The 24352-nt window shown below is 46.5% G+C and overlaps 1 protein-coding gene across 1 annotated transcript in view; it reads left to right on the forward strand.

Annotated features, from left to right (window-relative positions):
* Nucleotides 1–19682, forward strand: part of LOC135385217 (transmembrane protein 145-like) — an 86187-nt gene extending 66505 nt beyond the window's left edge. The window contains exons 11-13 of the mRNA XM_064614417.1: nt 3104–3262; nt 12979–13047; nt 19429–19682. Coding sequence (XP_064470487.1) covers nt 3104–3262; nt 12979–13047; nt 19429–19539 — 339 coding nt within the window. The 3' untranslated portion in view covers nt 19540–19682. The remainder of the gene's footprint in view (nt 1–3103; nt 3263–12978; nt 13048–19428) is intronic.
* Nucleotides 19683–24352: the final 4670 nt, after the last annotated feature.

Raw genomic sequence — 24352 nt, forward strand, 5'->3', positions numbered from 1 at the left:
GCTTGGTCCATGACCTAATCTGGCTCACTTACGCCCTGCCTTAAAAGTACATCTACATCTAAACTTTTTGAACACCGTAGGACTTGGGTCCTCACTGTGAAGCGACTCAACATTCTATTTCACCGCATTAGCGCCAGCAATGAGGTAGAGTATCGCCCCTAGCAATGAAACTCCAAAATCATTATCATCATCATTAAATAAAGTTGTTGTTTCGGGTCCGCCCGCGAACGGTGTTCGTAGACGACGGCGAAGGTCGACTACGTATTAGAAGAAGAAGAGCATAGCCTAAACTTCCGCTCTGGACCGGCCTCGGTGGCTCAGTTGGTAGCGCGTTCGCCAGTTGATCCTGAGATTGCGGGTTCGAACCAGGCCGAGGACGCCACCGACTTGGTGGCAACGCACAAGTTGCTTTGACACACCATCTTCCACGAGGGACGTTAAACGAGGGACGTTCCACGGTGCGCCGTGTTTTGAGATTTCAGGGCACGTCAAAGAACCCCGAGGTGGGCAAGGTTAATCCACAGAGCACAGACCGACCACTGCGGCGTCGCTCATGATCGCAGTTAAGCGTTAAATCTCGCGACGTAAAGCCACGAATAATTATTAATAAGCTGTTGCTGTTGTCCAGGAGGTTCGATGCAGAAGACGTCGCCCTTACACTACACGCTCTGATGATATTACAAACGCCAATTCAGACCCGCGGTTCATCAAGGATCCATCCGTGTATACTGCGACGGAAGTACATAACTTTTTTTTACCAGACTAAAATAGGATATGAAGGACGTCAGGTGGAACTTGGTCTACCCTGACGGTAGATCCGGGAGACAATAGAGGCTTCGCCTACTATATTACATCCATCGTCACGGAACCGGTCAGACTGCGGCCTGTCATCTCCGCCACCCGGCCAAAGCCACTTTGGTTGCAGTATCGAATTTCTTATGGAGTGAATGGGGAGAATATAGTGTACGCAAGCGGATGAAGTGTTAAATTGTTTCTTTTCCCCGTAACACCTCTATCAGACGTTCTCCACCCTCAGTCAGAACTTGCCCCGCCTTTACCATTCTTGAGACCCGAAGACAGCGACGAAGGCCGGAAAAAAAGGGGGGAAACGAAAAAGAAAAGGAAGGAAATAGAAAAGAAGCAAAAAAGGCTTTGACGCGTACTCAACGAAGACGCTGCTATTGTATGGGGGACTGGAAGACAGTAAACCACAGTCGCGCGCACGAGGGCTTTGTGAGCTGCAAGATGGTGGCGCTGGTTGAAAGAGCTCTGATGTGGCCCGTTATACCGTTTTTATTTTGTCTGCGGCGTATTCTGCAACAAATAAAAGGAGCTCCTGCGGAAGAACAACTAGGGCGGGCAATCTGCAATGCTCGTGTGAGGCCCCTGTTCCGAAAAATCGTTATCAAATCCTTCACTCTTTGAAGGAGCGTGCAAGAGAACGAGAGAAGTAGGGTACGCCGTGACGTCACCTGACCCCATTGGTGGGCCGATGATGTGTCTCGGGACCGGTGCTGCTGAGACATATATAAGTTCGGGACCTGAGAAGAAAGAACGAAAACTGAAATCGCACGGGGAACTGCACGAGGATCGTACCGTCCATCCGAGGCTGCTTTCTCCGAGTGCTTCTTGCAAGTGTGGTTTCGCACTGACAGTAGACCGCGCAGCGATAATATTTTGCGTTGTGGCTTTTGAAGGGCAGCTTGAAGAATGAAACAGGTTCGAGTCACTTGTCTAAGAGTCACATCATTACGTCTTTAAAGGAGTACAGAGGGCCACCCAAGAAATTTTCAGATTAAGACGTCTGATGAAAGTGTATGTGTCATTTTACAGAAGCGCAAAAGGTTTTGATGTGTGCGATTTGTTTCCCACAAAATACCTCACCTAAAATGGCTCCGAGCGTTCACCCTTAGCTCCCAACTCCGGGTATAACGAGGAGGAGAAATACGAGAACACGTCACCCATGACCTTACAGGGGCCACTCGTTCTGATTCGCTGGTTAGTGGGGGTCAGCGCCCTGTCCCTTTGCCGCCGTAAACCAGTTTTCCCAGTTCCCCCAGAGGATTGGGCATAGAAGGAGCGGACGAATCATGACCGAGGCAGGAGCAGTGCTTTTTGAGAACTTCGAACATCTGACTAGCAGACGACAGCTGAGTGGCAGACAACAATTCTTTGATCAATCAGCGAACGTGACCCCTGTAGCGTCAGCGCGACGTCCGAGGCAGATCACAAGCTGGTATTGCTCTCCACCGCCGTTGCGTACGGTCGCCTTCTTCTTTTTTTCTTTTTTTTTTTGCGTACATTAATTTCAATTTCTGCGATAACTGTGACTCTGTGGGGTGAATTAATTCTTATGGTGCATCTTACTGGTCTGCTTATCAGTTTTATACAAAGAAAACAAGGTGTTAGAAATGACTTCTGTGCTACTTTAAAGCGCAATCCAGGGTCAGAAAGATGTTGACTATGCGGAAATCTATCGTTGCGCCTGGCCTTCAAGGTTCGAACGAGTCTGCCGGGTCGTCACAAGTAAAGGCACGGAGAACACGGAAACAGTTGGGTGTGTTTAGAAGCAATGTATTTACTTCAAAAGTCGGAGACATATTGGCCTGTAGCCTGTATTTACAACCTTTCAGCCGCAGATCGCGGCAAGAGAAAAAGGGAAGCGAGAGGAAGGAAAGAGAGAACGGGAGCGCAGTGTTTTCTGAAAAGGAGAAGGGAGAAAGTAAAGACAAAGAAAAATGTTGTACATCTGGCCCTGCGACCGCGCTTTGCGAATCGATACAAGTCCAAAAAAGACCGGAGACAACGACCACGCCCATAAACCAACGGATGTGAACTGGACTAAGCATCTTCGTCTCGAGCAACAGAGAGAAAATCAACTTCGGTTTGCACGTGAACGGAAGAAGACTTAACATTCTCTATCTTCCATAGCCAAACGTGTGCACCTGAATAATTATTTGCTCTTCTAACCGTGTTATCCATCCTCTTTTTCGGTACAAAAAAATTCCAAGCAATTAAACATGCTCAATACGTCTTCTCTCCAAGGTAGCATGACTATGGCTACGTGTGATGTACCTGTGCTTACGTTATCATTTCCAAACAGGTGGACGTTGAACATCATCCTACGATAGGAGTTATAGCAGACAACTACATAGATCAGTTCCCTCATCATGCCTACGAACCAACACAATCTGTTGTGCCGGAAGGGACCGTCAATTACGAGGCCCTTTTTGGAGGTTCTAATAACAACACGTTAGAACTCGTAAGTAAAACTACCTTTTTGTTGTTGAAGGAGCATGGAAGTGTTCGAAAGATAAAAAAAAAAGTCAGAGGGAGTAGAAGTTTAGATTACAATTCCTGGGATGCATATCCACACAAAATGTTCAACGTGAAATCCTTGTGCGCAAGAGAGCTTTGCATCTCAGTGGTCAGAAAAGCTGCGTCCCTCAGTTGTGGTGGTGGTGAAATTTCTTGTCTTAGTCGGCCACGTTCAGGCAGGCAACGTCACGACTATCGTTGGAGGAGGGGGATATCGTGCGTCTTGGGCCGACTTCACAGGAAGGTGTGCCGACATTTGTCTTACAACGTCTGAGAAAAACCCAGGGAAAACACACAGACTGCACAGCAGGGTTCCAGATTCGAACCCGGGTGAAGGTTCTGAACCACCGGATGAAACCGCAGATGTTCCAGTCCCGGCCGGGAATGTCATCATTGCAGCCACCAGGCCACGGGAACTGGTGCTTCCTTCGACTGGCAGTGTGCGAGGTCGTGTCTTCTATCCAATAGTGGGGCCCGCGCCTTCTTTTCCTGCTTGAACATGATTGAAAACGCGGAGCACAGTAAACTTTTTTACACTGTTTTGGTGTAAATGGCTTGCCCCATGGCGCACACCTTTTGGTGTTGCCTTTACACTCAATTGATGGGTGTTTTTAAAACACCCTTTAGTTAAGTGTATTCCTAATAAAACACTCTTATAATGGGCGTTTAAATACAAAAACACCCTTAAAACGGGAGTATTCTATTGAAAACACCTTTTATGATAGAACTGTTTTCTGACAAATATTCCCTCTCAAATAGCTGGTGTAATACAGGCTTCTGCGGCAGCATGCCGAGACCAGTGGCCGAGGCATTGGCAAGCACCACCCTGAACATGGCGGACTTCCAGCCGTGGCTCCATCGTTGAATCTAAACCGGAGCGCAATGCGTCGCAGGCACGCCTCGTTAGCTTGACAACACTGTGGGACCAACGTGAGTACCGAGGTTTGAAGAAACCTCGGGCTCCCACAGTACCCTATATTGGCGAGTCGGATGGATCATATACTGAAATACAATTTGTTGGGGCACGTTCGTTACATGTGGTGGGGCGGGAAACGTTTGTAACGGTGACCGGAATGCGTTTTTGCAATTTACACCCACGCTTGCAACGAGTCAAAGATGTCAGCTAAATCCCTAACATCCTTCCCTGTCTAACTCAGGTTATCCTATATAATGCGATTACTTGCTGAGCGGAGCTGTGAAACCAGCATAATTTTTCTCTCACGAATTAAACACCATTTTTAACACCATATTCCCAATTCGAATTGGGTGTAAAAAAGGTGTATTTCGACGGAAACACCTGTTTCAACACCCTACTTTACACCCTCAATGATCGACACCCTCAATCATCGAATTAGATGAATCGTGGTGTATGTCGGTATTACACGTTTAGTAATGCTCTTCTTCCACCCTTTGCGGGATAGAAAATGGTGTTTTTTTATAAGAATACACCTTTTTTGAGCAAATAAAGGTGTAAAAGGATTTACTGTGAGGGACAAAGGCAACACACACGGAGTCGTTCAACTAGCAACTGATTTTATTTGGACAAACAACTCTAGTCAGGAATGCCCCGGGCAAAAAAGGCGACCTCTAGCGGTGACAGGTTGCTGACCTCTGACTCACGTTGTTGGAAAAACGATGTATGAATGTCGCTTTTACAATCTCGCGTCTAAGCCTAGAGTTTTGTATGTGAAGAACAGAGGCATTGTGGTAGAGAGGAGTGCATGTAGGGCAGGAGCGTAGGTGGTCTTTTAGCCTTAATGGAGCATGGAAATGATCGGAATAAAATATGACGGGAGAAGTAGAAATTAAGATTCTGAGCCCTGTGAAACACATTCGCACAAAAAGTTTGAGCGTAGCGCGCAATCCTGGCGCGCGAGGAAGCTTTGAATCTCGCGGCAGAAATGACCGCTCTCTCGGCTGCCAGCCCCTGACGTCATGTGGCCGCGCCGTCTTTTTCTTTCTTTTTTTGCGATTTCTCCGGCGTCGCCGCGCCGGCAAGCCGACCGAGCAGGAAGCGGCGTTGTTGATCGGACGTCGTGGGAAAGACAGGTGATGAACTGAACGCTCTACAGGCGACACGTCCCCTCTTCTTGAGAAAACTTTTCGTGGAGTTGAAGCCTAAGCTCCGCCAGCTTTGATTTCGAAACACGAATGTCCCGGAGACTCGTAAGTGATGAAATATAGTGCCTCTTCTTGGTTACAAATGTATAGTCATGAAGACGCGGCGCAGTGACCAGTGTTTTCATTTGAAGAGGTCGTCGACCGTCATGACTTCTCGGTGTTGTGGTCAACACTATGGGGTCTGAACCGCATGGACACTGGCATCTCCGAGGCGAAAGAGCGAACCGATGAATGCATAACTGTGTAACATTGTGCTTACCATATCTTACTAATACCAGGAGGGCAGCATCTCCACAAGCACAACAACATAGATACCAAAGTAAAGTAGTAGAGTTCATCTGTTCGCGATCTGTGGGAAACCCCAAAACACATGACCAAATAAGCGTTTTGTTTTTTTAATGGTCATATGCAGCATACAACAGTGGCACATGGAATAAATCTCGGACTGACAGGAATGTATTTAGTCGCATCATATATATGCTGCACACACAGGCACAATAATGTTCCCTAATTAACGACACCTCAGCACAAGCTGAACGGGAACCACAACCGCGTACGGTCCACCTCAACCCGAACCGTCACGGAAACACAGAGGCCTAGCCACACCTTATACACTGCCCGCAGTCTTGTTTTATGCAAAACGTACGAGACAAATCATGTAAGAACGCAAGTGAATGTCAAACGCAAAGAAATATCAACAGCGTCTCAGTCGGTAAGTCGCCACGATTCCGGAGCTAGCAGACGATTCATGCGGGCGGCGGACGCTTCCGGCTGTTAAAGGGACTCTGACCAGAAGTTCGACAAATATTTCGTTTGCATCTATTACGAAGGTATAATATGCCTCCAAGCCACACGCGAAATATTTTGGCTGTGCGCGGAGGCAAAGTTTGCCAAACAGGGAGCTGAAAACCGGCTTCGCTTTTCCCCCTCAACTCGCGCAATCGGGGCCGAAATCTAGCCTCTTTGCAGTGGACATCCGCCAATTTCCGTGTGTGTGACGAAGTCACGAGGGCCACGTTTCATTGGGCGCCCGGACCGGAAGTTCTGTTGTTAGTGAGTTTGTGACAGCGCCGGCATCCGTCCGGAAAGCGATCTTCAATATGGACGTCGAAGGCAGAAATGCGGAGACTTCGAGCCCGGAACTTCTTTCTGACCTTTCTGCGATCGAGACATCGAGAAGAAAATTCTGCGTGCTGAACAGCTCGGTAGGCTTTCGAAACGTCGCCGATGCCGCGAATGCGAGACGAAGTTAGAGCTCTACGAACATCAGTTACAGATGAAGCAAACAGCATGAGTCGACTGTCTTCAGGTAAGCGATGAGCTTTTTAACGCACACTGTGATCGAACATGTAAACGTTCTCAGAAATTTCGTGTTCTGATATCTAATGCGCACTTGCTGTTCATGGTGCCGGTGTGGCTGGTGTGTCATAATGCCGAAGGAGATCGAATGCTTTGCTGCAAGGAGCTCGAAAACACTGCCGAATGACTGCAGTATGAGTGCATTACAACCCACAAAGATTTCCAACTTCTATTCTTCAATATGACTGTCCTGAAGGTCGCATATTGAACTCCGTGGGCAGCGCGAACCTATGAGCGACTGTATTCACAAGTAAGTCACATGTGTCCTTGTCGAACGATGTTAAAATTTGGGCGCCCAAAACTGGTTTGGTCCTGCAATAGAGTCGTTAAAAACTCCAGTACAGGGCGCAGCACATAAAAAGGCTATACAGTACACGACTCTGAACTGGAGAAAACCAATATAGGCAGTTTTGTAATTGTCAGTGTGCTGTGTCCTGAGTCACGTTTTCATGTATTGCCCTGTGCATAAGGTTTTAGCGTAGGTTTTTAGCGATATTGAGTGTTCTTGATTGTCGATTCAGTGAAAAGCAAAACAATTTTGGGTTCTAAAAGAACACAGCATGTGTAGTAATGTACAAGATGTGGGCAGGTAAACTGCAGTTACTCTCAGGTACATGTAGAAATGACAATGCACACACACTGTACTGTAACCGGTTACCTATTTGCCTAAACTATATTTTACATACATCTGTGTAGACGATGCAGATACACTGCGTATCGCCAGTTTGCAAGGTGAGTATGGCACAAGCTTGGAAAAAACAAGATCATGGTCATCCCAGCCTGTGCAGTGAAGAGGGTCTGGCAAGCCTTTCCCACAGAAAATGCCACAGGCTTCAAGTACCCAAGATCCTAACTGGGGGTACCTCTTCGCACAGCTCGTCTATCACATTTAAAATAATTCAGCATCTGTATTTAGGATGATCTATAGCTCTCAGGATGATGCATGGTTCATGAGTTCAACATGTTGTGTTGAAACACAACACTAGTCCTTTTTAATGAGTCTTGCGGAACGATAGATGAGCACTCCTTTCGTGACATTGTGTACCATTGCTACAGTGAACAATTTCTTGAGCAAGACTGATGAACGAACAAAAAATAGAGTCTTGTCTTCCAAATATGTATGTTCCTTGTAACTTCCGTATTTGTTAAGTGACCCATGTTGATGTCCCCCCTCATGTAATGCCTGCAATGGCCTTTGAGACGTATTCATAAATAAATAAAGATCAAAACCGGAAAAAGATGTAACACGTATCCTCTCTTTGTGTGAATGATACATAGACATTCTGAGAAGATTTGTACATAGTCACACTTTGCCTCATTTTGCATAAAGCCTAGTTCCACCTCTTACATCATCTCCACAATCTCCAAAGCAGTACAAGGCTAAAGTAATCAGCTACTACATAAAAAGAAGGAGGGGAGGAAAACAAATGCTGGCACATCTAAAATTTGAAGAAACCCTGGTACTTTCACGGGGCTACTCACGGCTCAGTGCTGGATCAGATCCCGATGGAAAACAGCTTTTCTGAGCCTCAGTGATTGATTCCCTTGATTGCACTGACTGTGAGGCACATCTCATTGGCTTGGTGGCAAGTGGGCTTGCATCTGATAGTAAGATTTGGAAGAAAGGGAGCAAGGAACATCTCTCAACGTTACCTGTCAAGGTACAGCATTTCATGTTGCTTTCAGTAAGTACAACACTCCTCATAGCAGTTACCATTCGTGTTGGGAAAGTATGCTGAAGTTAGCTCAGGCAGTGCATCCACAACTGTGAATCGGGTTCATAGAGAGCACCTGGTGAGAGGGACAGCAACAGTGTCCAGTAAAGACTCTCCAGGAATTTTGTGTAGGTTTGGGGGTCACACCTTTTAATAGTGTTGATGGAAAGCAGGGTGTGTGAAACACTGACTTCTGGTAGATGAATTCGTGTTATTTATAACCAGGTACCCATGTTCTAGTAATCTAGAAAAAGCCTTGGCTCTCTTAGAGGAAATTGTTTGCTAATGAATCTGAGTGTCTTTTGTGGAAACAGGTTGTAACTGCCTTTCTATCCAACCTTCTTAGTTGCCCTAGCAAAAGCAAATATGTAATGCTGTACACCATATCTGATGCTAGCACACTAATTGCTTTGAGTGTTCTCAGGCTTCTGAAATGGAGCTACCTCGTACATACGCTGTGCCATGTCAGCAAGAACATAAATCAGACTGCCTTTACTTTTTAAATTGGCCCTTCAGTGCTTCATGTGACTGCTAGAATGGCACCCCCAAAACAATAGGCAACAAGAATGATTTCTGCAATGTATTGAGCTTTGTAAAACAACAACTTTATTTGAAAATATATTCCAAAAGCCGGGTGACAACCTCATAATGTAGCGTCCTTTACTGCAAACACCGCTCAACACAACGAATAAAAACAGAGCGTAAACGTTTTGTCGCCTATCCGGGTGGCATCATCAGTACAACAGAGGCCAAAGATGAGCACATCAGCCTATCTAAGAGGGAATCTTACACATCCGATAGGGGGCCACGGTATGTATTACAGGCTGAAGCATCACGCCTGATAAAGCAGGATTCTAAGAACTTTCTAGGGTCCCATCGCTAGTCATGAGCAAAGGTTACTGCACCATCAAAATATATGTCCCTTAGGACAGCAGTGGTAGACTGATTCGGTCCTGTTTAGTTAAGCTAAGCATTAGTAGCCCTGGCAACTGGCTCTTTTAGTCTTGTCCCACGTCTTTTGTCTATCTCGCCAATGTAGGTTGCATCAGATTCTATGCACTCAACTTGATATGCACAGTCAAAATGCCTGATGGGCACAGTGCCCTCCAAATAGCGTATGAAATACATTGGATGAAAGGAATGCGGACCACCGGTTTGACTCCTTTGATGTTGTTTTTGATTGTTCTCTGTTGGAGGGATGATGCCACCTGGATAGGCAATGAAACGTTTACTCTCTTTATTCTTAATTGTTGTGTTAAGCCAGTGTTCTGAGTAAAGCATTTTACATTATGAACTTTGTTTGAATGATGATTAGTGGCGAGCTTCATACCCTGGGCCACTACTCTAACAATTGCTTGTGGTAGTGTGGCGAAATGGAATAACGAGCCTTGTAGACAATTTACTTGGCAATATATTTATTTCTCTCTCATAGGTTGAAGAACCCAGTGTGGTGTTACATAACGGAGGGGCACGTAATTATACAAGACCGATCACCAAAAGGCCTTGCTTTTGACTAGATTAAAATGTGAAGCGATTGTAATATAACAAATGCTGCATGGTGGCGATATGATAGGTTCTCCTCACGAGTTGTCGCCACAGTTACGGTTAGTTGAGAAACTGCATATCCAGGTAGCAGGATCAAATTTTAATTAGGCTACTTTGGCCAACACGCGAGCGTAGAGCACAGTGTCAGAAGCCCTTACAAAATAAAAAGAATACTACATCTACATGGACCAAGAAATCAAGACAGTTTGAAATGCTGTGAACGAATTCCACTACGTTAGTTTTGCCTGAATACCCTTTTCTAAAGCCATGCTGGAATTTAAAAAAAGAAATTGACAGAGTCAACTTAGTTGACAACGTGGTAGTACATGATGTGCTCCATTAGTTTACAGGGAACCCTAAAAAGTGGAGCTGGTTAATAGATAGAAGGAGCATAGTTGTCACCTCTTCTGAAGACAGGAATAAGCTTGAGACCTATGTCCTCGACTCGCACACATACTAAGAACCTTTGACACAGATTAACGTATCTTCATTCCAGCTCTTTCACTTTCAGATGTTCATCTCTGTTGAGTGGTCTGTCATTCTTGTAATACAGATTGGAATTGAAATGCAGGTGCATAAGGGATGCTCTGAAAGAAAAGTGTTTGGTTTTAGTCCTCTTAATGTTTCTGAAAACGAAAACAAACTTCACGGTGACTATTCTTCTGAAATGAGCAATTCCAGGATGACAGCAAAAAAATATATCTTGCCATATCATTATATCCACCTGGCACTTCAATTGAATAATGGCAGTTGAAGATGATGTTGATTCAATTTAATGACGCATAAGCAACTCGGGCTATAGTGTGCCAAAACCATGGTAAAACTGTGACTTGTTAAATATCAGACGATTATACTAAAATAATATACTTTGTTGGTTGGTAAATTGAGATATAGACAAAAACATGATATGATAAAAAATAAGCAATTGAAGAAAAGGCAATTGCTGGCTTTGTGTGACTGATGTCGAGTTTGCCACACTACGTGTTGAATAATAATGTACGCTGATACGCTGTAGCATATAAAGTACAATCATACACACGCTCAATATGTGGTGGATAAGTGAAACCAATATACACATACTTACATTTCAAACTTTCTTGAAAAAGGCAGTCCAAGTCTGTCGGATTTGCCAGACTCTACACAAAGCCAGTAAGCACAGTGTGGAATGACTGATTCATCTTTCGAAGGCGGAGGTGCAGCTACCACGACGCTTCGTCATCTCAATGCTTCGGAGCGGCATAGCCTAGTAAGAAGCCATCAGAAGGATCTCATAACGATAACTTGGTCGAAAAAGTGGAGGGTTCTGTGGGATATGTAAGAAAGCATACGCGTTACACAACAGCTACGAGAATGATCGACTGCACCTGCATGGTTTTCAGTACGTAGACTTGGAACTGAAAAATAAATGTGCTAACCTTGTTGATACTACTTTTCCGTCAGGACCACACGAGAGCACATTTGGTTTCTTTAGTTGAAGGTATCATCAGGTCCCCATGCTCCTTTGAGATGCAGCAGACAGAAGTTCGCTGAGGCGAGTGACTGCCGTTGCGGTTCGTCGCTTCGCAGCAGATCAAGAACAGTACACCGCAACGATAGGTGAAACGTTCAGAATATGGTGACCAACTCCAACACCAACCCAATGATCCGAACAAAGAGGATGAACCGGGAGTCACACAAGTTCGCAGTTCGCAAGCTCGGCATACGGCATCCATTACAGCTGACCGGATACGGAAGCATATATCGAACGCCGTGTACAGATTGAAAAGAAAATCGTAGAAACTGTTGCAGGTGATAAATGCAGGGTATATTTTTCTTTTTGAGGCTCTGTAACAAAAACATATTAACGTAGAAATGCCATTTCATGAAGGAAATTGACAGATATTGCGTGACCACGTGACGCGTTTGAGCCAATTGTGGGTGTTGCGAGTGGCCCCCGTGTTGACGTCATCTTGATGGTGGACCGGGGTGGATATTCTATATAAACGTATGTTTTCTCGGTTTGACGCTAGGCGTGCTGCACTCGGATGAAGTCGAATGTTTAAAATTCGAGTTTAGAGAAACCGTGGGGTTTTAATGCGTGAATTTTCGCATGGAGAGTCCTTGTTGGGTGCTTTATCGACTACAGGTACGAAAGAGCTCCCACAGTTTCTGGTCAGAGTCCCTTTAATGAAGTGCTCGGCCAGCTGACGCCACCACACGCCAGACTCGGCTCGGGGGGACTGTCGCAGCGGAGTGCATTCTTGCAAACAAATTTTCTCAGGAAATTCGCGCTTTTCGAAGGAAATATTTTGCGTGACAGTTTATGAAGGTAGTATGTTCATATCAAGCGGTGAAAAATATATGTTCCTTGAAAGGCATTTCATCTGACAGCTCGAATTTTTGCCCAGTGTTGGAGGAGCTGACTAGAGTTGTTTCTCCAAATAAAGTCAGTTGCTAGTTGAACGCCTCCGTGTGCGTGTCGTCCTTGTCCCTCCGCGATCTCAATCACGTTCAGTCCCCACCAACACGCTCTACACATTCTTGCGCTCCCTTTTCTCTCTTTCTCTTTGCCGTTGTACTTGACGCTGACCGTACCGCGTCTGAAGTGGAGTAATGCACCGGTCGCGTCGTTAGCAGACGATTCTCAGCAGCCAATAAGAAGTGCTCGACTGACGTGACGTCGCGACACGCGAGGAATTGCTGGGATAGATAGCCGCTGCGACGTGCGTTCTGGTAACGCAATTTTCCCAGGAAATCCCCAAGTCACAAAGGAAATATTCCGCGTGTCGATTCCTGAAAGTCGTATGTTCAGATGACGCGGTAAAAAATATATATGTTTTAAGTGCCTTCCATGCTCCCTTAACGTGGGTTTGAGAAAGAACAATTGCATCATTTGAATGATATCTTTATTTTCTCGTTGCTTGCATGGTCACATCGAAAGAAGTACTCCCAGCCTCTCAGCGTTACGCATATGCAGAGCCAATGGAACAACATAGAGGGTCCCACTTTGGTAGGTGTACGTTGACTTTTCCAAACGGAATGAGTGTGATAGTGGTTTAGAAAATGATTCGTGTGTAGCGGAAACATGGAGGTTCTGTTTCCTCCTAGTGCACAAGTAGCGTCGAAAGTGTTAACGACTAAACGTTACTACATTACTTCTTAGACACATCAAAAGTGGAAAAGGACGGATGTGGAAGGATGGGTCTTATTAGCACTAGATCACCGCACACAAAGAAGTTTATTTCACTTTACTGATGCAGCATTCGCCCAGTTTAGCTAATAAACTTCAACCAATCTTAGTCAAGCGACAGGTAAACCGAATTATCGCCATTTCTCCTACAGCAACGTCGTCCGCTCAGACCACTCGACTAACCCCCTCCCCCCCTCCTCTAACGTCAGAAGCGGTTAATTTGTATGCACAAATAAATAATATCGTTCTGAAGCGCGTAATGAAACATAACTACAGATGATGATATTGCATAATGTATGGAATTAGTCTCGTTCATCATTGTTTGCTGTCCCTCCGGCCCTTGTACTTCCCAGACTCGGGCAATTTTGTCTTCTACTAGATTATGCCAGCTCGCTTGCATAATGTCATCATGTTCTACAGAACAATTGCTCCCTGCTGTACAGGGGGACACCGCACAATTTTATGACTTGCGCCCTGAATTCGCTGCTGCGAGCTGTTGTAGGTGCACCTGATAGGTGACGTTATACCCTATGTTATGCGTTTTCAGCCTCCTGTCATCACATCTTAACTACCCATATACGTGGTCATTGAATATGGCACTCAGGTAAACAGCACGTTCTTGAGAATAACAGCATCGTGCTGTGACACAAGTCGCACCAAGTTAGCACTTGCCTTCAAGTGCACACGCAGCACTGGTGAACCTTTGGATGCACACACATGTGATTCTTTATTGGCGTGCCCTCAACTTCCCACGCGAGCCCACGTGGAACTCTTTGATGCACTTTGACTGTTTTGGTCGTTGTAGCACTACACCATTAATCATACACATTTCGCTTGCATCCGTACTGCTACTTTTCCGACGCAAGCGAAACGTGTACAGCTTTAGGGAACCACGGTGTGACAGACAGTTTTACCTGAACGTAACAAGACGTTCAGACAAGTTATAACTCGTATATGTCCATGTTTTACAACGTCACTAAACACGGGCGTAAGGGGATGCAACAACAGAACCTTAATTGTTTTAGTTGAGAGTGAGGAGATTGTGTTGTCGCGTCCCTTGCCTACCTGTATGTGTTTACCTCGTGCTCCGCTCAGCGGGTGAAGGAGAACGCGACGATGGATGCGCACGACGCTCAACTAGGGACGGATTTCCAGAGCACTACTTTCCCTGCGCTCGCAATACAAGATTTTCGGGTTTGTGGCAGGGATTTTTGCCAGCGTCCTCCTCAAGAATCCTCATCAGTTTTATGTGACACTAATCACATTCTATATCAATATACATGGTAGTAGCTGGGCAACACGGGCACCCTCCGTCCCCGCCATAGCGTACGAAGTTTAAGCACACCCCTGATATGAAAATGCTAAAGAAATCCATGGACTGTGTAGTTTAAGGAGCATTAAGGTGACCTTTAATTTTCGTTTTAGTTTTTCCGTGCAGAGTGTTCTCGAACGAATGAGTTCTTGCTGAAGAACGATGAGCGAGCGCAGGTGACCTACAGAGCGAGCGCGACCACTCTGTTCGGCACACCTTTGAAACACCCTTCTCCTGAAAATAGCGCATCGCAGAACAGGGGACGTCGTGAGGTAGGCTGCTCCCCTCACTCGACCAGCGACGCAGAGGTCAAGGATGTATTAGCGGCGCGTAAGCTGCACGGAGCACTCTCCACGTCACGAGACCGTCGTGTCGGCCGTCCGCGGTTGCTTTCTCTGACTCTTTCTTTTTTTTTTTGTAAATTCGGTTGTACATCTAAACCACACCCAAGAGGGAAAATATTTTGAATGGTGACTCAAGGCGGACAGCTTGACAGACAAGGCAGGATTTCAACCGATGTTAAATGTCACCTCATTGCTGGTTTAAGATATATACGGTCAGCGTTCCGTCTTTTCAAGCAAGCGCAATAGTATTCGTTATTGTCATGTAATATACAGGGTGAATTTAGCAAAGGTTACACACTTTGATTGCGTCGTAAAAAATGGAAAATAGCGTTTCTGGCGCTTCAAACTTTGTAGATAGTCATTCGCAAGAAGTTTTACCATATTTATTTTTGTCAAATGTAGAATAAAATGTTAGAAGCAAAGTAAATTCTCAACCCATGCATTTCCTATGGCCTATACCGCTCGCAAACAACCATTTTTTCCTGTGTCTGCTTCACGTTCACATCACCACGCATAGGTGGCGCTGCCCCTAAATATTGCATATGGTTCATCTGGTTGTTGGTCGTTCCATAGGTTTTGGTTTTGCTTCGTTTCCCGGCAGTGCCACCTATACGTGGTGATGTGAACGTTAAGCAGACAGAGGGGAAAATGCGGGCAGTATAGGCCAAAGGAAATGCATGGGATGCGAATTTGCTTCCACAAAGTGATAACATTTGAGAGTAAGACGGATAAAACTTCAAGCGAATGACGTTTCAGTCTGCGAAGTTTGAAGCATCAGAAACGTCATTTTCTATTTTGATGACACGATCAAAATGTGTAACCTTTGCTAAATTTACCCCACCCGTTTATGTATTTTCTATCTGTTCCCTCCTCACTTTTTCTTTTTGTGTTCTAGTTCATGTTAGCGCTGCTGTGTGGCGTTTTCTTCGGGTTGTGCTCAAGCATGCTGGGGAGGCGCTTTACTAAGAGCCCTTTCCGGCGCACAGCGCTGCTGGGGTTGCACAGTAGGCAGAGCGAGACGAAAACACACTCAGTTAAAACTGTCTATCGTGTACCCGCTCTTGAATATCGTTGTTGTGCATGGGCGGTACTTGGGAGAGAGGAGTCCGGATATCCCGATGCCCTCAATTTCTGTCGTTACATAGAGTTTCAGTTGACCCTAGGCAGCGCAGTAGGACGCTGTCCAAGGCAGTAGCCCCCTCAGGAAAATCCTGGAACCGGCTCTGTTGTTGCCCGTCGTAACATCTACCACATTCCTTACATGTGCCTTACTTAGTTGTTGGAAATCGTACTGCTTATTGTGCTATGTGAGTGCAGTTTCTTGAAATGCGCTCTTTCACCCGCTTGTGTGTGTTGCCTTGCCTGAGAGCAGCCGAAGCACATAACACTTATACGTTTTTGTTCACAGTCTCATTTCTACTCTGTTGCTACTGAAGATGATCTGAAGCACTGTAAAACGTGCTGAAGTGCATGTTGTCATACGTTGTTCATGTCCGCTGTATTGAGTACTGACTGTGTCCTTGTATTTGTGGAACGGTCTGAGTGCCAATGTGTCGGCTGTTACAAAGCTGGGATCGTACGTTCTTTTCTCCCTGGGGCATGAACTGTGCCGACATTTGCCTTGTGCCGTCTGAAAAAAAAAATGCAGCAAGAAACAGACAGACAAGCGCAGGTGGCCTATCGACTCGTTCACGGGTTACCCCCAGTCACGTCTTGAAAGGAGGTTATGTGATCCAATAAGTCACGGGAACAGGTCTTGCACTGTACTTATAATCACATAGGATGTTTCTTTATTGATCACACTTCTTCCTGTCTCGGGATCTTTCGTGTGACCAATATGTGCCAGCTCGCTTGCGCCCTTGCCCTGTTGCCCATTATGTTTTTTTATTTACATATTTTGTAAATGAAAAGCTAGGGAAGCAGCATTGATGCCGTTTCGCAGGTGAGTTATACGGCCGTGACGGGTGGACATCGTCTCGAAGAAAGTGCATAACTAGTGGGTGACTAATTACCTCAAGTGATTAATTAACTCTCCCGTTGGAAGATTTGGTGCAAAACCGAGATAGCAGAGTGGGAGTCGAACCTCGTTGAAAGTCATTATATATTTGGAATACCCTGAAACGAGCACACGTTTGTGAAATATCCATTGCTGGATTTCACTAAAACAGAAACCACGCTCCTCAGGAGCTCATAGCGTTGTCCGTCGGAGGCTTATTTGGGCCGCAAAGCGCTGATCTACCCAGCAGATCAGCGCCTACTCCAATCATCTCCATTGCCCTCTGGCGTCAATGAGCGCCGTCTTCACTGTGCTTCTGATCCGCGGAGTTTCGGTTTCGTCTCACTTGCATAGCGATTGGCATTTCAGCCGTTTCAGGATCTTTTTAGAAATGACGTGGCTTTCAAAGAGGGTGCCTTCCATTTTTCTACTATATCGCTTTTGCACGAAATCCCCTAATTGTATAGTTAATTATTGAAATTCGTGTAGTTATTCATGTCTCAGTTACACACTATCTTCGAGAGTATATCCGCATGACCTTATAACTCAACTGCAAAAACAGCATATATGCTGTTCTTAGTTTTTTTTTCAATAAAAAATGTCAAAAGTGAAACAAAACACCCTGTATAACGCACACGGACCCTGTAATTTTTGCCTTGCAAGGAAGCGTCTCATCAATGGTTGTGCAATTAGCAGCTGTTGGGAAATAAGCACCGACACTTAAAATTTGCAATGTAGGGATCGGTCTGGAAGCCGCGTTATATACTTCGGAGAGTATATAACTACAAGATGATTAAATACCTAAAAGTCCGTAATTCGTGAAATTCGTGGGAAGCGAGATACCAGGAGAGGGGACAGTCGTCGTTGCAACTAGAGCACTGCACGGGCCGACTTTTCTGGGCCCGACCCGGCCCGGGCGCATCGAAAAATGGCCCGGCCCGACCCGGGCCCGGACCTTCATATTTTTATGCGGCCCGGCCCGGCCCGGCCCGGTGACCCAGTGACTAGAGCCCGGCCCGGCCCGGCGTCTAAGCAAATAGAGCCCGGCCCGGCCCGGCCCGGTGACCCGGCGAGTAGATCCCGGCCTAGTATTTCCAGTCGCGACGTACGCGTTTCTGGCGATTATCAAACAAATTTATAAGTAAATTTATAAGGAGAGAAGACAAACATACAAGTGATGGCGGTTTAAACCGTAACCGCACGAGACCAAATTAAATCCAGAACGCACGGGGCGTTATCGTTACACTGTCAAGATTTTGCGGAGATAGAGCATGCTGTCGACAAACTGCTTCTCCCAGTCCCTATCCCTCTCACCAAGCTTTGCCAAAGTGATTGTGAAATATGTGAGGAGTGAGGAGCAATGTAAAGTGGCTTGGAGAATGTTCTAGACGGTCGAATCATATGCATAATGCAGTACCCTTTGCTTGTCTTTGCAAAATATGCACAGGAATGACGCAAGCGCATGATGATATGAACTAATGCATCTCCAATGTGTGGAATTAGCTGCGTGGCCCGGCCGGGCCTGACTCTCGGGAACATATTTATCGGCCCGGGCCCGGCCCGGCCCGCGGTGGTGGCGTATTTTAACGGCCCGGGCCCGGCCCGGCCCGTGGTGCTGGCGTATTTTGTCGGCCCGGGCTCGGCCCGGCCCGGAGCACACAGCCAATAACAAGCCCAGCCCGGCCCGCGGGCCGGGTCGGGGGCCCGGGCCCGTGCAGTGCTCTAGTTGCAACCATTCTATCTTTTAAAAATCCTGAAACGAGCGCGTGCCGTGAAGTATCCATTGCTGAATTTCATTTTGCAAATGAGCTGAAACCAAAACAGCGCGCCTCAGGAGCGCATCACGTTCGCTGACGGCCACTTTTCTGGGCCGCAAAGCGGTTGATCTACTGTGTGGGTATATCTGGCCAGTGGGAATATGGTGCACCATCTAGTAGGATTTTTTCCGATAGACAAATAAATAAAATAAATCAAAATAAATAAATAAATAAATACTCAGAACCTACTCCGATTATTTCGACCGCTCCAAAGCACGCAGCCCACTGACGTAGAATGCGTACAAGGTAATACAGTCCACAAGACAAAGGACCAAATGTTTTCGCTCCTGGTCGGCATGGTTATGGTTTCAATTCGGGGATCGGTACTTCGCTGCACGCGCTCGTTTGAGGATTTTTAATAGAGAGACTTTCAACATGGATTGTCTCTCATTTCTTCTATCTCACTTCTGCATGAAATTTCCTAATTACAGAGTTAATTAATGGATTTTAGGTAAGTAGTCATCTTGGCAGTTACATACTCTCTTTGAGAGGATCTCCAACTGGCCGTATAACTCAACTGCAAAAAAAAAACAAAAAAACACATTGCTATCATAGCATTTTTACTTTAAGAAATTTTAAAGGGTAACAAAGTCACCCTGTGTTCTGATATATCGTTGTCAAGCTAGCCGTGTAACAGATGATCAACCTACACAAAGGCCACGACTTCGTAGTAGTCTGGCGCTATTGTATTTCATTGTTTGACAATACGTTTCATTCACATACTTATTCCAGGAAGCTTTGCCCGAGGATGAACCGCGAGAGTCTCCGAAGCTCGTTGCTCCAGAACCAGATCTGGACGAAAAGGGTGGAGAATCATCCCTGTCTCCTGTTAAAGGAAGTTAACGGACTGCACTTGACAGTGTTTGGAACCCTTTCTGCCCAATCGCGCATAGCGAGCAGTGAACGTGACTGTTTCTCGCAAAGAATGCCATGTACACAGTGTGTTCCTGACTTGTTCGATGGTGCGAAAAAGAGATTTCTATCGATATTTAAACTGAATGCTGGCTTTTCAAATAGCTCACATGTTAAGATCTTGGCTCAGTATGGTGGTCCACTGTTGTCGAACATGTGATCCCGTTGCAGGGCAGCGCAGAAAGTACGCCTGTGCTGGGCCCGTGATCATATGACCCGGTTCCACACGCTGCGGCATAGGTGGATAGGGCGAAGATTACAAGATCTTAAAATATTCGGTTTCCAGCTGGACGCGCAGGTATACTTCGCGTATTTCATCGTAGGAGGATGGTCAGAGCCATGGAAGAAACGTTGTAAAGCAGGGTCGAAACTGAGTCGCGGGCCGCAGTGACCTGGCCTACACCACGGCGTGCTGCAGGTAGTGAACGTACACAAAAACTGCCTCTGATTTGGGGGACCGCGTTGCCGAGGCCGAGTGGCGTAGCGGCAATTTTCTTCACTGTCTTTAATGTGACAGAACTCGTTCTCCAGGCCATATACAGAGATGCCGTTGGCTACGATCCTATCGTCCAAAAGAGAAGCCCAAAGGAAATATGCAGTAGAACAGACAATATTTTTAATGTAGAATACAGTTGGCCCAAAAGGCCGTTACAGGAGTGAAGACAAAACAAACAATACACAGCGCGTGCTTAAACACAGAGCAAAATGAAATGTACAATACCCAGTACCAATACTCAATACTAATATCGACTTTACTGCAGTCAACGACGATGTTGGCGTACCATACGCCTGTCCATAATAGTATCTGCCCCACGTCTGAGTCAGCCCTACAAAGTGTCCTGGCAAGGATCGTGAAAGTGTGCCTAAGTGTTCCTCGAGCCACCTCGAACGCCACAGCTTTGGCAGAAGCGCGGGAACCACCCTTCTAGATACTTAGGATTCAGGAAACCCTACGCCACCACAGCCGCTTGGTAACGAAACATTGTCGCCACCCATTGGTTCGGTCCATCCTTAAGAGGAAATCGTCGAGCAATCATACATCGTGAAGTAATGCCGCAACGAGTTTCAGTCCCAAAAACACAAACACGTGCCGGACAACCATCCCGTCTGGACGCTGCATCAACCATTGTCTACCCTGATGTCCCAGGCATTCCGAGAACAAATATCGACACCTGCTCGCGTTTTGCGCCAACACAGACTTGCTCTTAGTGACAGCTTCAGCGACAGAAAACAGTTTTTCACGGATGGATCCACTCAGAACGCAGGGTCTGTGTGCTGCCGTCATGCCAGAGGAACACGTTCAACTGAGTGCTCGCTTGTCCCATCAAATGTCATCGAGTTCTGTGGAGCTTCACGGAATTACTGGCGCTTCGTCACATTGCTTCTTCTCCAATTGGCCTATCGTGGGTGATATACACTGATTCGACGGCAAGTTGCTGGTAATTCGCACTGCCTTCCTCGCCGGCCGCAGTCTAGCATCTATTGCCCACGACGTCGTATGCGAGTATCACTCTGCTGTTTCAAGAGGGCATGGCATCGTTATGCAATGGATCTCAGCTCACTTAGGCATTCCCGGGAATGAAGTTGCCGATGCTTTGGCTGTAACGACACACCTGAAAACGAGCAAGACCCCTGTATACTTCACGGCCTGGGACGCCAAGAAAATGCTTCGTAATATATGTCACGACGCCTGCAGCCGTACATGGTTGGTTGATGCGGAGTCCAGCATGCTAGCCAGAGTCGGCCCGGATTTACGCTTCTGTCTTCCGAGTCGCACGCCGCGTACCATTGAATCATTAGTACACCGCCTTCGACTAGACGTTCCTTTCAGCCGTGTCCTGTTGTTCAACATGGGGAAGGTAAACTCGCCGAACTGATTCACGTGTCATGAAGTAGAGAACACTGAACATATATTAATCAACTGCTCCGCATACAGTGTCAACGCAACGACCTCAGACCCGCTTTGGAAAGACCGGACCACCGTCCTCTAGACTTAGGGATGCTCCTCGGAGAATGGCCGAGGGACCCTAGACAGCGTGCGACAGCTGCTTTAATGACATTTATTGTGAACATTGCAGCGCCTCTAACTTTTAGTCTTACTGTTTTTTTTTTCTTTTTTGTCTTCACGGTGTCTTGGAGTAGCCGGCTCCTGTGTTCTGTAAGAGCCACCATCCCCACATTTTTTTGTTTAATTCCAACTCTAACTCCAAACCTCGGAGTAAACTAAACGCGAATAAGGATACCGGAGGGCGCGCTCCTAATGATGCGCTGACGACACCTGAGGCCTCCTGCTCCTCGCCATATTCCCGAGGTCCACTTGTAGGTTGACCGCAGTGGCAATTCTCAGCTGGGCTCGAAGATTGTCATAGACAGCTGCGGCCTCAGCTTAGTCTTGTTGATATTCATCATTGAAACGAACTGCTCGCACACGTATGTGCTTCCAAACATCGAAAGGACACGGCTGATGTCGGACATCAGGCAGGGAAACGATTTCCTGTGTACATATTTTAGAACTCGGGAGCGCCGATTACGTCAAACTTTTGTCGCAGCGTGGAATTGCACTGGAGATCTATTATTTCGATTTGAAGCTCGGGCTTTATGTGTTCTGGAAGAAACTGAAAAGGGGTGGGCGAACAGTTTAAACATCGTCTCGTGGATCTTAAACTCTTGAAACCTTGATGAACTCACGCTGCAGCACCGACACTGACGACGAGTATGTGCGAAGCGTTTCCTCGTTCTTGGAGTCAACGGCATTTAGACAAGGAAAGTGGAAGATATCCTTCAACGTTATCTGGTTCTCCCAGAGTTCCAAATTTCTTACAAAAGCTTTGACGCTGTCGTACTCCCTGTGATCAACGAGCTTTCCCCTGCAAGCCCATATTCAGCATGTTCAGGTGGTTAGTTATATCGACGAAAAACTCCAGGTCACGCAACTCTCAGGTCTTTGTACGCGGCATCCAAGTTTTGAAGGAAATCGTCAAGCAGACAATGATTCAAGCCTTTCGACCGAATGAAGTTAACGGTCTTGACGACAACGTCGATGACGACTTAAACTACGGGCAGCACAATGGCTCCTGATGTACGATACATTGAATTGCTGGAAGGTTCGTGGGCACGCTTTTCTCTGCCAGCGTGTCTCTGAGGCGGGCTACCAGAACCAGATTGCGACCAAGCATTGAAGGAGCTCCACCAGTCGCTACTGACGCGAGATTCACCCGCTTAAGACCTGCTGCTTCGATGCTGCCTTTTACCGCGCTCCACGGGTCGCTCCCCGTCGTTGCCCCTTTCAGGGGAAGCAGATCAAGCAGTTCCTCGTCTATGTCTAAGTCGTGCGTAGCGCCAACGGGAGGACATTGCCATATGGGGACGTTTGCCGTATGGGGACGACTCCAATGGGGACGTTTTTCGGGCAGCAGCAGCGCCAAATACGACCCCAGTGGTTGCAAGGCCAATTCTGCGCATGCGCATTCGGTATGATTTTGGATAGGGCGACAGGTATCGCATTCGTCCGAGGATGCCGTTTTTCACAATTATCCAACATGGCGCAGCGGTCTGCAGTTCTGTGCTATCTGTGCCTTTCATTGGTTATTCTACTAGTGTACGAGGCAGACGTCAGAAAGTGACAAACACAAATATTGGAATGGAAACACTGTATTCATCAAGGTTATTCATAGATATGCAAATATGATGTCACTACTTTTCTCGGAATCACTGTACAGGCGCTGCAAAAAAAGTATAACTACATAGTTCACAAACACATCACAGGAGTCACTTGCTGCAGGTGACGCATTCCAAGATGAAGCCGAAAACGATGCATATGCTTCTTCGCAAATGAGAGAACTGCGCATTTTCCAGCCGAGATATCCATTCCTGCATCTAGTTAGAACTTTCTGATGGCGTCCAGCGAGCGCTGTAGCCGGGCTTGTATGACAGGAGGAGATTTTCCTTCTGTTCATATGCATACATAATCCGCGTATATTGATAGATTCACGCCCTTGGAAACGCAGCCCTTGAGAACCGCCACGACAACGTTAAACAGCAAATGACTCAAAACACTGTCCCAGGGGACTCCCTGCAGTAGCGTAGTCCGGCCTGTATCACCTTCTCCAGTTTTGACAAATAGTGATCTCTGGCGCAAGAAGTCACTAATCCATGCAAAACTCCTTTGGGGAACTCGGGCCTGTAGAAGCGCGGACAGAACACACACGTGACTTACTGTATCGTAGTCCCGTTTTACATCAAGGGAGACGTCCGTGGTTGTCTTCTTGGGGACCTTCGCTTCCTCCACGGTGGAAACTAAGTCAATAACCGAGTCAATGGAGCTACAGTGACGGCGGAATCCTGCCATTGCTTGAGGGAAGGCAGAATGTCTCTCCAGCCACCGCTCCAGCCACCGCTCCAGCCTGGGGGGGGGGGGGGGGGATTAAAAATAAAGAAAGAACAGTGGAGGAAAATCGAATCAGTCATATTCCTGTGCCACACAAGGTATTGCAGGAATATGGGTGAGGAAGGAATAAACATAAATGATATAGCAATGGTAAAGGAGTAGTGAGTGGTGGAGAAAAGGAAGAGGGAGGGGGGAACGTAACGACAGTCAAGGAGAAGGAGCAGGGCAAAAGCGAATTTATTGGAAATATATAAACAATATATAGTACAAGCACTGTGTGATTAACATGACCTATGGATGAATAGGGGGTAAATTATACGGTAGTTACTGTGGGAAGTGCTTATACATAATGGGTGA

Source organism: Ornithodoros turicata, chromosome 2 (genome assembly GCF_037126465.1).
Source record: "Ornithodoros turicata isolate Travis chromosome 2, ASM3712646v1, whole genome shotgun sequence".
In the NCBI taxonomy this organism is placed as follows: domain Eukaryota; kingdom Metazoa; phylum Arthropoda; class Arachnida; order Ixodida; family Argasidae; genus Ornithodoros; species Ornithodoros turicata.